The sequence below is a fragment of the Odocoileus virginianus genome, unplaced genomic scaffold (genome assembly GCF_023699985.2).
Source record: "Odocoileus virginianus isolate 20LAN1187 ecotype Illinois unplaced genomic scaffold, Ovbor_1.2 Unplaced_Contig_6, whole genome shotgun sequence".
NCBI classification, from domain to species: Eukaryota; Metazoa; Chordata; class Mammalia; order Artiodactyla; family Cervidae; genus Odocoileus; species Odocoileus virginianus.
Genome location: NW_027224323.1, coordinates 1,844,838 through 1,861,063, shown reverse-complemented (window position 1 = coordinate 1,861,063; position 16,226 = coordinate 1,844,838). Strand labels below are relative to the sequence as shown.

At 48.3% G+C, this 16,226-nt stretch overlaps 1 protein-coding gene across 3 annotated transcripts in view; it reads left to right on the top strand.

Moving 5' to 3' along the window:
* Positions 1 to 15,818, top strand: part of ARSH (arylsulfatase family member H) — a 49,370-nt gene extending 33,552 nt beyond the window's left edge. For 2 of the 3 annotated variants that reach the window (XM_070463820.1, XM_020908821.2), the window contains exons 3-11: positions 2,048 to 2,197; positions 2,908 to 3,029; positions 3,969 to 4,094; positions 5,609 to 6,032; positions 6,685 to 6,821; positions 8,799 to 8,933; positions 9,920 to 10,082; positions 11,313 to 11,434; positions 13,394 to 15,818. In XM_070463820.1, the coding sequence (XP_070319921.1) occupies positions 2,048 to 2,197; positions 2,908 to 3,029; positions 3,969 to 4,094; positions 5,609 to 6,032; positions 6,685 to 6,821; positions 8,799 to 8,933; positions 9,920 to 10,082; positions 11,313 to 11,434; positions 13,394 to 13,761 (1,747 nt within the window). In that variant the 3' untranslated portion in view covers positions 13,762 to 15,818. The remainder of the gene's footprint in view (positions 1 to 2,047; positions 2,198 to 2,907; positions 3,030 to 3,968; positions 4,095 to 5,608; positions 6,033 to 6,684; positions 6,822 to 8,798; positions 8,934 to 9,919; positions 10,083 to 11,312; positions 11,435 to 13,393) is intronic. The other variant, XM_070463821.1, reaches the window with a different exon arrangement.
* Positions 15,819 to 16,226: the final 408 nt, after the last annotated feature.

Here is a 16,226-nt window from a genome sequence, read left to right as displayed (position 1 = left end):
GACGCTTCACTGCCTGAGCCACAGGGAAGCTCCAGTCTTCTTGCCTGGGAAACGCCATGGACAGAGAAGCCTGGTGGGCTACAGTCCCCGGGGGTCACAAAGAGTTGGATGCGACTTAGCAACTAAACCACCACGAGCGCCATGCTGACTTTGTAGGAGTGACTGCGTGTTTGGGAATTCACGGGGGGAGAGGCAAGACCTTCTAGAGATGGAAACAGCGCAACGGCAAAAGTCGTGGACCCCTCTGAGGATTTTTAAGGAGAGTCGTCTGTGGTCCAGGGCTTCCCAAGGTGGCGCTGGTGGCAAAGAACATACCTGCCAATGCGGGGGATGTAAGAGGCACAGCTTCGATGCCTGTGTCGGGAGGATCTCCTGGAGGAGGGCATGGCAACCCACTCCAGTAATTTTGCCTGGAGAATCCCATGGACAGAGGAGCCTGGAGCGACTGCAGGCCATGGGGTTGCAAACAGTTGGCCACGACTGAGCAATTGAACACATGGCTGATTCCACAGTCCAAAATTTAGTAACATGTATGGATGTGTTAGATTTCATTTTTCAAACGTCAAAAGAATTCCTAGCACTTCTTGTTATTTTTGGCAACTGAGCTCCCCCACCTGATTTGTTTTGCAGACATATTTTTCTGGTGAAGGAAAAGGAAGAATTACGTTCTGTGCACACATGTAGTTCACCCTGAAAAAACCAGTTTTTCAGCATTTCTTCCTGGGCTCAGAGCCAAGAAGTTAGTACAGTCTCTGCTTTCCCATCTGTGTGGCTGAGACCAAAATGATGAAGTTATAAAGTGTATTAAAACATACAGCTGAGCATTAAAGAAAATCAAGCCTGATTAGCCGGCTATTTAACCTCTGATTTTCCATTTTGTTTATGCTAAGAACTTAAATTGTTAGGCCTTTTTTTTTAACCTCTGTTTTTATTTCAAGGGCTTCCTGTCACTAAAGCAGTTGAAAAAGCATGAGGAATTTAATGTCATAGCCTTTTAAAAGTAATTTGTAAGCTGTGAGACCTCAGGGCTTCCTAGGTGGCGTTTGTGGTAAAGAATTTGCCTGCCAATGCAGAAGATGCAGGAGACTCGGGTTTGATCTCTGGGTGGGGAAGATCCCCTGGAGGAGGGCATGGCAACCCTCTCCAGTGTTCTTGCCTGGAGAATCCCATGGACAGAGGAGGCTGGTGGGCTACAGTCCACGGGGTCGCAGAGTCGGACACAACTGAGTGCACACACACAGACAGATCTGATTAACATAAATCATGACGTAAAATGTTTTTGTGTGGTTTCTGAGCAAGCCAGCTCCAGGGACACTGTGGAAATACCATTATTTCCTATTTATTTAGCTTTTGACAACACTTGCAGCTTGCAGGATCTCAGTTCCCCAACCAGCGGTTGAACCCAGGCCGTGGCGGTGAAAGCCTGGAATCTTAACCAGTAAGCCGCCAGGGAACGCCCTATGAATTGCTATTTTGCATGGGTGCTCAGTCGTGCTGACTCCGAGACCCCATGCACTGAAACCCCACTCCCACCCACCCCGCCCCGGGCTCCTCTGTGCATGGGATTCTTCCACTGCACTGGATTGCCATTCCCTTCTCTGGGGGATCTTTTTAATGTAGGGATTGAACCCTGGTCTTCTGCGCTAGAGGCAGATTCTTTGCCATCTGAGACCCACCAGGGAAGCCAGTCAGAACACTGGAGTGGGTCGCCACTTCCTCCTCCAGGGGGATCTTCCCGACCCAGGGATCGAACCCACATCTCCAGCGTCTCCTACGTTACGGGTGGATTTCTCTACCGCTGAACCACTGGGGAAGCCTCACTTCCTCTTTTAAGTTGCCTACAAAGAGAAATGAAACTGATGGTTTCTGGGTGGTTTGGAGGCTAATTACTTTACAATACTGTAGTGGTTTTTGCCATACATGGAGATGAATCAGCCATGGGTGGACATGTGTTCCCCATCCTGAACCCCCCTCCCGCCACCCTCCCCATCAACTGCTTCTGTTTGAGTTTTTTCTTTTTTTCTTTTTTCTTTTCCCCGCCTTCCAGGCGCTGCTGGCTGCCAGCATCCCTGTGGTGCTTCTTTGGGAGCCTTCAAGGAACGTTCATCACCAGGAACTCGAGACCCAACATTGTCCTGTTCATGGCGGACGACCTTGGGGTGGGAGATTTATGCTGCTACGGTAACAACTCACTGAGGTAGAGATACCATCAATAAATCAATAAATGAAAGGAACAGAAAAGGCAAAAAAATAAAAATAAAGGGGGAAACTCCCTGTGGATGGTAGTGCCCCGCCAGCCATGTCTCTTGTCTTGGAGGAGAATGACTTTTAGGGAGCAGTTTTCAAACAGAACAGCAGAAGGCTTTGTCTTATGAAAGCTGCAAACCATCAGGAGAGCGTTTGGCTTCACCGGCAGCTTCGTGTGGGGCTTCCTGGGTGGGCGCTAATGGTAAAGAACCCACCTGCCCATGCAGGAGACCCGGGTTCGATCCCTGAGTCGGGAAGATCCCCTGGAGGAGGGCATGGCAACCCACTCCAGTGTTCTTGCCTGGAGAATCCCACGGACAGAGGAGCCTGGTGGGCTACAGTCCACGGGGTCGCAAAGAGTCGGACACGACTGAGCCGCTAACGCACTTTCGCTTTTGACCTGGTTATATCTGACGATGCTCTGTGATGGATTGTCATCATCTTGCCTGGAGACACGTGGCTTGGCCCTCTGGTTCCCATCTGTGTCTACGTAGGGATGGAGTAGATCGGTAGATTGATGTGTAAAAAACGGACGTCTTTCAGGTGGACTGGAAACAGTCGTGTTGACTTCCCAGACAGGATGCCTTATGAATCTTGCTCGCTTTGGGCGGTGGGGGGGGATTCACAAACTCACCTGCCGACTTCTCCGTCTGTCTGCAGCACGCCGAACATCGACCGGCTGGCCAGTGAGGGCGTGAGGCTCACCCAGCACCTGGCGGCCGCCTCTATGTGTACCCCAAGCAGGGCCGCCTTCCTGACCGGCCGCTACCCCGTCAGATCAGGTGGGGCACGGGAAACGGACAGCTGCAGGTCTTTTTAAAAAAAATGGTCTTTATTTGTTTAGCGTTTGATTGCTCCAGGTCTTAGAGGCAGCAAGCGGGATCTTGCATCTTCCCTGCGGCATGCGGGGTCTTTTCATTGCGACGTGTGAACTGTTAGTTCTGTCCCGTGGGATCCAGTTCCCTGACCAAGGGTCGAACCCGTGACCCTCCCTCCCGCTCCCCGCATGGGGGAAACATGGAGTCTTAGCCACTGGGCCGCTAGGGAGGTCTCCTGCAACTCTTCATGCAAACTCTCCAAAGGTCACTTGGAAATGTTAAAAATCTAAATTCACATGGGAGTTGTGTGGCTGGAGCTGGACATCTGAAAGAGGTGTGTGTCTTGCCCAGGGGCCGCCAAGCCTACTTACCTGTGTGCATCTGGCGACATGGTTTGATCCCCTGGTGTGCAAGTCCCAGGCGACCTGGAACGTGCCCTTTTCCAGAAACTCGTAGTAAGACCCCCCAGGAGACTCCTTGTCTCTGAAAGCTGGCGGAGATTTTTTTTTTTAAAGAAAAGTGGGTTTTCATAGTTCTCAGGAGAGGAGATGTGTCCAGTCTCTGGGGACGAGATTGGAACATGAGAAGGACCAGTGGAGAAGAAAGTCTGCAGAGAAAATGGAAAGGAAAGGATGGATTCCTTTTGCTGAGTTCCTACTCTTCCCTGCCTCACGTCCCTGCCCTGCCTCCCCCATCACAGTTTCAACATGTAGACTTAAGCAAGTTGAGGGTCATGATCCCAGCTCAAATATTATTTTTTTGCATCATGAGTTTGGAACTGGGGGGCTTCCCCGGTGGCTCAGTGGGTAAAGAATCCGCCTGGCGGGAGACGCGGGCTGCAGTCCGTGGGGTCGCCACGACGAGACCGCGGTCCTCACCCGCTGTCCGCTTCTGTGAACGCAGGAATGGCGTCCTCCTCCAACCTGAATCGTGACGTGGTCTGGCTCGGAGGGTCGGGCGGGCTGCCCCCCAACGAGACGACGTTCGCCAAGCTCCTCCAGCATCGAGGTTACCGCACGGGACTCATAGGTATGGGCCGTGACCATGAAGACGTGCTGGTTCGGGTTCCCTTTCCCAGTGGTCATCCCTCTCAGGGAGGTTGGCCGAGCACACGGTAGCTGACGTCTCTTTGACATGATACACGATGGGAAAGGAATTTAAGACACAATTTTAAGGGCCTTCCGTATTGAGACCCAAGTGTGCCAAGGATCTCAAGAAGGCAAGGTAAGTATGCTGATCGTTCGTTGCTCCTGAAGCGGAATACTTTATAGAAAGGGTGCTACTCCTGTGATAACACGGGTAGTGATGTTTAAGGGTGTCCCCTTGAACTTGAGAACCAAAGGCTGGAGTGGTGATGCAAATTCAGGCAATACTTGGTCTGTTGACTTAGGTGGCCTGACATTCTGTACCCTCAGTGAGACAGCATGCCCCCCAAGGAACTTCATCCTGAAGAATTCTGGTCTGATGAGTGATTCCTCTAAGATGAGACTCTGTGATTCAAGAATTAGGAGAGAGGCTGCTTGCTTGGGGTATGTGTGTGTGTGTGAGTTGGTCAGTCGTGTCCGACTCTTTGCGACCCCGTGGACTGTAGCCCGCCAGGTTCCTCTGTCCATGGGATTCTCCAGGCAAGAACACTGGAGCTGGTTGCCATTTCCTCTTCCAGGGGATCTTTCCGACCCAGGGATCAAACCCAGGTGTCTCGCCTTGCAGGCGGATTCTTTACCATCTGAGCCCCCAGCGAAGCCTGCTTGCTTGGTATAGCCAGTGCTTTTAGGATTCTCAGTGTGAATTGTAAGACTATTAAGTCATCAGAGATGTTCTTTAAAAAAAAGGAATGACTTTGCATCCTCCATAAATGACCAAGAGGTAGTTTATTCCTGTGAAATTCTTCGGTAGCATCCCGTGAATGGAGTTTTCTAAAGCATCTTTCAGGAACACTCTAGGGCACCTCCAGATCTGAGTTCAAATTCACGTCTGTCGTAACCAAGTAATGAATGAGATGTCAGACTGATGAATAAATCTAGATGATGAATCTTCTCCCTGGTAGTAAAGGCTTCCCTGGTGACTCCGGGGTAAAGAATCTTCCTGCCAATGCAGGAGACTCGGGGTTCGATCCCTCGGTTGGGGAAGATCCCCTGGAGGGGGCAACGGCAGCCCGCTCCAGGATTCTTGCCTGGAGAATCTCCATGGACAGAGGAGCCTGGTGGGGCTACAGCCCACGGGGGTCGCAACGAGTCGGACACAGCTGACCACGGTCGCACGGAACACAAGAAGATGCTACCTCCACCGTAACTTCCTTTTTTTAAATTAAATTATTTCTTTTAATTGCCAATTAAAAGAAATAATTTAATTATAATATATATAACTTTAATAATAATTTAATTACAATATTGCGGAGGTTCTTCCCTTTTGTTGGGATGACTCCACCCTGGGCGTCCACGTGTCCGCCGCCGGAACTTTATGCTGAGGGCGACGCCCCTCCTTGAAGGGGATGGATGCTGCTGTTGCCATGGCAACGTCTCCGCGTCTCCTCCCCCTCCCAGGAAAGTGGCACCAGGGTCTGAGCTGTGCGTCCCGCGACGACCACTGCTTCCACCCGCTCAACCACGGCTTCGACTACTTCTACGGGATGCCGCTGGAGCTCCGGAGCGACTGCCAGGCGTTCCACGCGCCCGAGCTGCACCGCCGGCTGAGGGTGCGGCTCTGGGCGACCACGGTGGTGCTGGCGCTCATCCCCCTGCTCCTGCTGGTCCCCACCTGCGCCCGCTGGTTCCCGGTGCCCTGGCCGGTGACCCTGGCCTTCGCCCTGTTGGCCCTCCTGTTCTTCGCGTCCTGGTTCTCCAGCTACGGGCTCACGCGCCGCTGGAACTGCGTGCTCATGCGGGACCACGAGATCCTACAGCAGCCGGTCCGACTGGAGAGGCTCACCTCGCTGATGCTCAAGGAGGCGCTGGCCTTCATCGACAGGTACCCCGGCTCTGTCTGGCTCGACGCCCACCCCCTACCCCATCACCGCCCCCACCACCACCACCCCGCCACCCGAGTCAGAGACTCGCGATTTTTTTTTTCCCCAGAGAAGTTGGGTACCACTTGGTGATAAGCGCTTTGCGCGCGTGTGTGTGTGTTATTTGTGATACACTAAATTCTCTCCTTAAAATAAATAAGTGTTAACTTTCTTTTTTTTTAAAATAGATGCATTAAAAAAAATTGTATTGATTTCTTTGACGCTGTGCTGGGTTTTCATTGTTAATGTGGGTGGGCTTCCCAGGTGGCGCTTAATTGGTAAAGCATCTGCCTGCCAAGGTAAGACACCCAAGTTTGATCGCTGGGTCGGGAAAATCCCCTGTAAGATGGCATGGTGACCCACTCCAGTATTCTTGCCTGGAGAATCCCACGGACAGAGGAGACTGGTGGGCTACAGTCCATGGGGTCGCAAAGAGTCAGACAGGACCAAGTGACTAACGCTTCTTTATACCACTGGACCACCAGGGAAGCCCAAGTGTTAAATGTCCTGCAAAATTTGAACACTGAAAAGGGAAAGAAATATCTTTAGCTCCCTTAAAAAAATAATAATTACTCTATTTAATCAATCCAGTTTCTTATCTGTACACCCCCTTAGGTATAAGCGTGGACCATTCCTGCTCTTCATCTCCTTTCTGCATGTCCACACGCCTCTGATCACCAAGGAGAGATTCGTCGGGCACAGTAAATTCGGCTTGTATGGCGACAACGTAGAAGAGATGGATTGGATGGTGGGTAGGTGATCACTCTCTGGTTTTGAAGCATCTTACTTACAGACTAGAGGGAAGCGAGTCTCCATGAACGGCATCAAATAAGGTACAACCCCCTGCATGTTTTGGGAAATGGATGCGTATCTGTTGTGCTGAATTACATGCGAAGCAGACTCTAGATGCAGTGAAATTTTCCAAGGGAAGAGCCATGATTTAAGAAATACAGGTTCTCTGGTCTTTTAAAGAGAACCACTTTCCCGAAAAACTCATTCGGGGGACAAATAACGTTGTGCTGTAGACCTGACTCACTGGAAGAGACCCTGATGCTGAGAATAAAGATATAATGCTTATGTTCATGTATTATATACTATCTTGTCTCATATCTCTTGCCTGTGCTCAGGCATGTCTGACTCTTTGTGACCCCGTGGACCACAGCCCACCAGGCTCCTTGGTCCATGGGATTCTCCAGGCAAGAATACTGGAGTGGGTTGCCATTTCCTTCTCCAGGGAATCTTCTTGACCCAGGGATCAAACCTGAGTCTCCTGCATTGGCAGGTGGATTCTTTACCACTGAGCCACCAGGGAAGCCCTATATATAATATATAACATAGTATATAATGCTCAGAATATTATCAAAATTATACAGCATAATTATATAAATATATTTACGCATAAACAATATATTACAAACCATCTATATGGTTTATTGGGGGCTTCGTTGGTGGTTCAGATGGTAAAGAATCCACCTGCAATTCAGGAGACCCAGGTTGATCCCTGGGTCGGGAAGATCCCCTGGAGAAGGAAATGGCTACCCACTGCAGTATTCTTGCCTGGAGAATTCCATATTACAAGTCATTACAATAATTAATTTAGTGCATTATGAAATATAAAATGTCTTATATTTATTACATAGTAAAGTTATATATGCTATATTATTATATATTTATATAGAGTATATATTTACATTTAAACATTAAATTTTTATATATTACAGCCTTCATCATACATTGCTTATCATTGGTGATTTAACATGCTATAACATATAAACCTTTTATACTCTTATAGGGCTTCCCTCATAGCTCAGTCGGTAAAGAATCTGCCTGCAATGCAGGAGACCTGGGTTCGATTCCTGGGTTGGGAAGATCCCCTGGAGAAGGAAATGGCAACCCACTCCAGTGTTCTTATCTGGAGAATCCCATTGACAAGAAGCCTGCCAGGGTACAGTCCTTGGGGTCACAGAAGTCAGACACCACTTAGCAGCTAAACCACCACCACCACACTTATTATATAATAATACATATCATCTTCTTATACATTTGTATTAAATACATATTTAGCATAAATCCATTTTATGTTTCATAAATATCATGAATATTTAATAAGTAATTATATATATCATATGCTGTATCATATATATGGTATATTACAAATATATATATCATACATATGATATATATGGTATATTACATATATAATATGGCATATATGGTATATTACATATGATGGTACATTACATATATATGGTATATTACAAACATATATATCATATATATGGTATATTATGTATATATATGGTATATATATTATATCATGCATAATGGTCTATTACATATATATGGTATATTATGAATAGTATCTATTACAGATCTATATTACACATAGTATATATATCCTGTGTATATATGTGTGTGTTAGTCGCTCAGTCGTGTCCGACTCTCTGCGACCCCATGGACTGTAGCCTGCCAGGCTCCTCTGTCCATGGGATTCTCCAGGCAAGAATCCTGGAGTGGGTTGCCATTTCCTTCTCTATGTGTAGTGTCTACAATGGTGATATAGTGCATATTATACAACAGAAAGTAGGATAACATTTATAGCATTACATGCAAACATGTTATATGGTTACAATAAACCACATAGCCTTACACGCGCAATACTAGACATGCGCCAGAAGACCCTCAGTCCACTCTGAAACGTGACAGCGTCCATCTCCCGCCTCCACCAGGGAAGGTCCTGGAGGCCCTGGACCGGGAGCTCCTGGCCAACCACACGCTGGTCTACTTCACCTCGGACAACGGGGGCCGCCTGGAGGCACAGGACCGCAGCGGGCAGCTGGGCGGCTGGAACGGGCGCTACAAAGGTGACGCGTGCGCGGGTGGGCGTGGGCCCTGTGCGGCGCCGGGGTGGGACAAGCCTGGCTTAGTGCCTACAAGCTCGGTCACTTCCGTCGTCTCTGACCCTTGAGTCTCAGCATCTCTGCAACACCCAGTCCCCCACGCTCTGAAATCTCTCCGCTTCTAAGAGATTTAATCTATGGAGCCTTCCTCTCTTTGCGACCCCAGGAACGGTAGCCCACCAAGGCTCCTCTGTCCATGTGATTCTCTAGGCAAGAATACTGGAGTGGGTTGCCATTCGCTCCTCCAGGGAGTTGGTGATGGACAGGGAGGCCTGGCGTGCTGCGATTCATGGGGTTGCAAAGAGTCGGACACGACTGAGCAACTGAACTGAACTGAATTGCATTTGTCCTAGATGCTAGAAGTGCACAGCTGGAGTTTTCAAGTCTTGAAAGCAAGAGCTTGGCCTCAGTGTTCTTTGTATCTCTCTGTGAATATATTTTATTGGTTTGTTTTTGTTGTTCAGTGGCTACGTCATATCCAGCTCTTTGCGAGAAGGGCCTGGCAACCCACTGCTGTATTCTTGCCTGGAGAATTCCATGGACAGAGGAGCCTGGCGGGCTACTGTCCATGGGGTCGCAAAATAGAGGAATGCTCCGTAGGTTAAATCTCTTAGAAGCGGAGAGATTTCGGAGCCTGGAGACTGGATGTTGAAGAGATGCTGAGATTCAGAACTGAACTGGGTTTGGGAACACAGCCCAAGTGTTTTCTGAATGTCGAGTTTTAAGCCAGCGTTTCCCACTCTCCTCTTTCACTTGCATCAAGATGCTCTTTAGTTCCTCTTTGCTTTCTGCCGTAAGGGTGGTGTCATCTGCGTATCCGAGGTTATTGATATCTTCTCCCGGCGATCTTGATTCCAGCTTGTCACTGGCGTGGCCGTGGCAATTTTAAGATACACAGAGAATGAGTCCGTGGGGTTGAATCCCCCTCGGTTTTTCATCTTTGGTTTCAGGAGGCAGAGGCATGGGCGGATGGGAAGGAGGCATCCGGGTGCCTGGAATTTTCCGGTGGCCAACAGTCCTGGAGGCGGGGAAGGTCATTGACGAACCTACAAGCCTCATGGACATTTTCCCGACGCTGTCTTACATTGGAGGAGGCATTCTACCACCGGGCAGGTACGAAAGCGTGCTTGCCCTTTATCAAGGGAGCCTCCAGGCTCCTGTGTCCATGGGGATTCTCCAGGCAGAATACTGGGGGTGGGTTGCCATTTCCTCCTCTAGGAGGTCTTCCCGACCCAGGGATGGAACCCAGGTCTCCCGCATTGCAGGCAGATTCTTTACCATCTGAGCCAGCAGGGAAGCCCTGCAGCATCTAGACCATTAAGTAAATATTTGCTAAGTGAATTCCCAAGTAAAAGTAGGTACATGTCAACCTATAAGTGATGAATGCTGCTGCATTTCTCTATGGGTTTTTAAAAATTAATAAATGAAGTAGGAGTATCTACCCAATGTGCATGAATCTGAGCAAACTCTAGGAGATATTGGAGCACAGGGGAGCCTGGTGGGATGCATTCCATGGGGTCGCAAAGAGACACGACTCAGTGACTGAACAATAGCAATGATTCATCAGTGGGGCTGTCTGTTCATTCCACACTGAGTTTCTGTGGAATCAAATGAGTGTTGTTGTGCAGTCATTCAGTTGTGTTGCGACCGCATGGACTGTAGCTCACCAGGCTTCCCTGTCCTTCACCATCTCCTGGAGCTTGCTGAAACTCATGTCTATTGAGTCAGTGATGCCATCCAACCTTCTCATCCTCTGCCATCCCCTTCTCCTCCCGCCTTTAATCTTCCCCAGCATCAGGGTCTTTCCCAATGAATCAGCTCTTCGCATCAGTGGTCAAAGTACTGGAGCTGCAGCTTCAGCCTCAGTCCTTCCAGTGAATATTCAGGACCGATTTCCTTTAGGATGGGCTGGTTGGATCTCCTTGCAGTCCCAGGGAGTGTCGAGAGTCTTCTCCAACACCACAGTTCAAAAGCATCCATTCTTCGGCGCTCAGCCTTCTTTATAGTCCAACTCTCACATCCATACATGACCAGTGGAAAAACCATAGCTCTGACCACGAGTGCAAATAGCTAAGCACTAAGCTCGCAAATGTCAAAGCGAGCTTAGAAATAAGTGCAAATGCGTGTTGAGTTTTCAACGGGCGCTTCCTTGTCCTTCTCCGCCCCTCCCTGCTCCTCCGCCTCCCCTTCCGGCCCTTCGTCCCTGGCCTTCCACCTTCCGCTTCTTTTTCTTGGTCTTCTGCTTGCTTCTCTGTCTCTTGCGCCTCCGCTTCTGTCGTAAAAACGCGGAGACTCGGCCACGCGTCCCTCACCGCCTGCTGCGGTCATGCCTTCTCTCCGCAGAGTGATTGACGGCCGGAACCTCATGCCGCTCTTGGAAGGCCGGGTCTCCCGCTCGGAGCACGAGTTCTTGTTCCACTACTGCGGGGCCTCCCTGCACACGGCCAGGTGGTATCAGAAGGACTGTGAGTATTTCAGGGGGGCCGACGCGTGGGGACACGGCCAGGACACCTCCTTCTCTCTTTCATCTCCTAGGGGAGGGCACCCTCTCTGCAGTGAGTAACCCCTTGTCACGGTGGTTCCACGTCCTGCAGAAAGTGACCTAAACACAGCTGCTCCTTATGGTAGAAATCACAGCAGGATTTTAGAGGGATGTCTGTGCGTCTGTGTCCCTGAGCTCTGGTGCATAATTATGACAACGGGAGAAAGAAGGCCAGGCAGAGACAGAATAGGAATTCCCGTAACAGAGGACCCCTGAGATAATCAGCAACGAAATCTAACGTCTTCCGTCTAACCCAGACATCAGTCACCAACTGCCACCTTCTGAGTCGTTGCCCGAGGTCCACGTTTACCCTGGTAAATTCAGGCAAACAGACACGAGTGGACAAACGGCATCGATTTCCTCACATCTGTGAAAAAAGAAGCTCTTTCGGAGACATTCCAGAATTTTTTTACTGGATTTGGCGATTGGCTGAAAAGATGTTGGTGTTCGCACCTATGAGCCATCCTTCGTGGTGTGATCTGTTCTTTTTATCAGTGTGGATGAGTCTTCCATGTAAAATAAAAACAAAGAGGAATTTCTTCCTTTTAGAGTATGTTTCAGTTAGAGTTAGTTCAGTGGTAAGGAATAAGAGGAAACACCCTCTGCCCCTGAGGAATAAAAGCCTCCCAAATTTAACCAGCGACGGGTTAAACAAGTAGAATTTGACTCATTTTTTCTTAATAAGGATTCTAGAAATTGGGAGCAGAGGGCTGATACAGTGTCCAAGGCCATTATCAGGGACCCGTGCTAGTTTTTTCTGTTCCCATTAAACCGCTTCTGTCATGTCAGCTTCCATGCTCATGTTTCTGACCCCACGGCTGCAAAATGGCTGCTGTTCCTCCAGACATCACATTTACGCTCCACCCGGGAAGTAGAGAGAATAGCAAAAGGGGTGAAGGAGTCAGCCGGGGGATTTAGTCTAATGTAATTTGAAAAGCATAGCTTTTCCACAAGAGCCTAGCAGAGGGCTTCTGTAGAAGTCTGGTTGAACAGAGATTGGGTTGTGGGTATGTTTTCTGTTTGAAACCGACCTCTGGAAATGGAATTGCCAAGCAATGACATGAAAGGCAGAAAGAGAGAGAGAGAGAATGAAAGCAGAGAAGGGAGGGAGTAGGGAAGAGGAAGGGAAGGAGAGGAGATAGTGACAGACAAATAGGTAGATATATAGATGTATGATAGAATAGACAGTTGCATGGATAGATGATAGAAAAGAAGAAAAAGAGGAAGGGAAGACGGAGAAAGAGGAGGGAAGGAGACAGGGAGGAAAAAAGTAAGGAAGGAAGAGAGAGAGAGAGAAAGAAAGGGAGAAGGAAAGAAGAAAGAATAAGGAAGGACTGATCTTGCCAAATGACTTTTGCCAATTTAAGATCTGCAAATGGTATTTAGCCTTAGAAGCTTTTGCATTTGCCCATGCCAGGTCGAACTGAGTTAGTTTGAATGATCATTTCTATGATGAAATCAGCCGTTCAGGTCATAACTATTGTCTCCCAAGGCTCCCAGGGTGACATAAAAAAAAGTCTTCAAGTTGCCCATGAAATTGTGCATCGTTCTTGCAATCGAAGAAATACAACCCTGCTAATTTAATTCTGTGTGCAGAAGATTTTCAGTTATTAGCAAAAGCATTTGCTATAAATATATGTAATTTTATTGGAGCATAATTGCTTTGTAATTTTATGTTAGTTTCTGCTGTACAAGTGAATCAACTGTATGTTTACATATGTCTCCTCCCTCTTAAGCCTTCCTCCTTCCTTAGGTCATCACAGAGCCCCGAGCTGAGCTCCCTATGCTATATAGCAGCTTGCCACTAGCTATTGATCATTAATGAAAAAAAAATCCTAAAATAATAACAAAGGCAGCATCCCAGGGGGGCTCTGTCTTCCAGGTGCAACCGTGTGGAAGGTGCATTTCGTGACGCCCAAGTTCTTCCCTGAGGGGGCGGGCGCCTGCTACGGGAGTGGAGCCTGTCCGTGTTCGGGCGATGTCACCTACCACGACCCTCCTCTGCTCTTCGACATCTCGAGAGACCCTTCCGAGTCGAGGCCTCTCAACCCCGACAACGAAGCCTCGTTTGACTCCGTGGTGAAGAAGGTCGAAGCGGCCGTGAGGCGGCACCGTGGGACGCTCACGCCGGTCCCCCAGCAGCTGTCCACGTTCAACAGCCTCTGGAAACCGTGGCTGCAGCCCTGCTGTGGGACCTTCCCCTTCTGTGGCTGCGACAGGGCAGACGACATCGTGTCCGCTGCGTGGTGAGCAGAGAGGGGCTGCTTCTTACCCACCAGCAACACGCGGTTACCGCAGCGCGCTCAGCTGGCCCGTTCAGTCCTCTGGGGGTCAGACACGATGCCCTCTGTCATGTTCCTTTTAAATCCTCAGATTTTACATCTTTCCTCAAGTCTCATCCAGCAGCATGCTGAAACAAAAGCAGATCCGCATACCCGTGAAACTATGGAGCATTCATTTTACCTTTTTCCCCCCCCCCCCATTTATTTTTATTAGTTGGAGGCTAATTACTTCACAACATTGCAGTGGGTTTTGTCATACATTGACATGAATCAGCCATGGAGTTACATGTATTCCCCATCCCGATCCCCCCTCCCACCTCCCTCTCCACCCGATCCCTCTGGGTCTTCCCAGTGCACCAGGCCCAGAGCACTTGTCTCATGCATCCAACCTGGGCTGGTGATCTGTTTCACCCTAGATAATATACATGTTTCGATGCTGTTCTCTCAAAACATCCCACCCTCGCCTTCTCCCACAGAGTCCAAAAGTCTGTTCTGTACATCTGTGTCTCTTTTTCTGTTTTGCATATAGGGTTATCGTTACCATCTTTCTAAATTCCACATATATGCATTAGTATACTGTATTGGTCTTTATATTTCTGGCTTACTTCACTCTGTATAATGGGCTCCAGTTGCATCCATCTCATTAGAACTGATTCAAATGAATTCTTTTTAATGGCTGAGTGATATTCCATGGTGTATATGTACCACAGCTTCCTTATCCATTTGTCTGCTGATGGGCATCTAGGTTGCTTCCATGTCCTGGCTATTATAAACAGTGCTGCGATGAACATTGGGGTGCACGTGTGTCTTTCAGATCTGGTTTCCTCAGTGTGTATGCCCAGAAGTTTTTTTTTTTTTTCCTATGATTGTGTCCTTGTTCAAGGAAGAAGACAGATCGAGAGGGCCTTCTGCCGAGACACAAGAATCTCGATGATACCTTCCACAAAAAATTATTAGAAGCAGCCCTTTCAATGTCACTGTTTTTACTTTCACAGTGTTGTTAGAAATGTCTTCATCCAGATCCTGAACCCAGAGACACTGCTTTTGTATCCGAGCTTACATGAATTTGGCAAGTTTCTTGTTCTTGTTTTGCATCATGGAGACTATGAAAATTCTCAAAATAGGCAGAGAAGACACACAGCTACAGTAACGCTATGATAGTGTAGATATGTGTTTTTAAAACACTTTGCAAAACTTAGAAGAGGCAAGTAGTCTCAGCTCTGTTTCCACATGAGGAAAGTGATTTTTGTCATATTTAAGTAGCTGCACGAGATTGTATAAATGTTATGGGAAAAGAGTATTTAAGTTATATTGCTTTTCAAAACACGCTGCAAATATGATAGCATCAGATAGTACAGTCGTGTCTGTTTTCCTTGGGTTTTCTTCATCCTGCTGGGAGAGTAGCTAAGTCCTCGCCTTTAAGGCCTTGTTGCCGTTCAGTCACTGAGTCACGTCTGACTCTTGGCGATACCCGTGGACTCGAGCACACCAGGCTTCCCTGTCGATACCCGTGGACTCGAGCACACCAGGCTTCCCTGTCGATACCCGTGGACTCGAGCACACCAGGCTTCCCTGTCGATACCCGTGGACTCGAGCACACCAGGCTTCCCTGTCGATACCCGTGGACTCGAGCACACCAGGCTTCCCTGTCGATACCCGTGGACTCGAGCACACCAGGCTTCCCTGTCGATACCCGTGGACTCGAGCACACCAGGCTTCCCTGTCGATACCCGTGGACTCGAGCACACCAGGCTTCCCTGTCACTCACCATCTCCCGGAGCTTGCTCCAACTCATGTCCAAAGAGTCCGTGATGCTATCTAGCCATCTCATCTTCAGCAGCCTCCTTCTCCTCCTGCCCTCAGTCTTTCCCAGCATCAGGGTCTTTTCCAGTGACTTGACTCTTCCCATCAGGTGGCCGGAGTATTGGAGCTTCAGCTTCAGCGTCAGCCCTTCCAATGAACATTCACAGCTGCTTTCCTTTAATGATGCATCATATAATAAATACAGATATTTACAGATAAAAACTGTTTTACCAGTGTTACTAAACATATTCATTGCAGTAAATTGAGTGTAATGTGAAATTCAGTTTCATCCATGTTAAAAAAAAAAAAAGGATTTGGAGTATGTTCTTACCTAGTCGTAATTTTGAATAGGATCTTTTCCACTGTTTAATTTTCTGTTTAACAGTGTAGCAGCTCCAGAGAATTTTCTCCAAGTACTTTCACCTTAAATTCTTTTTTTAAAAGTTTTTAATTAATTAATTAATTTATTTTACTTTACAACATTGTATTGGTTTTGCCATACATTGACTTGAATCCACCACGGGTGTACATGTGTTCCCCATCCTGAACCCCCTCCCACCTCCCTCCGCATCCCATCCCTCTGGGTCAACCCAGTGCACCAGCCCCGGACATCCTGTATCATGCACCGAT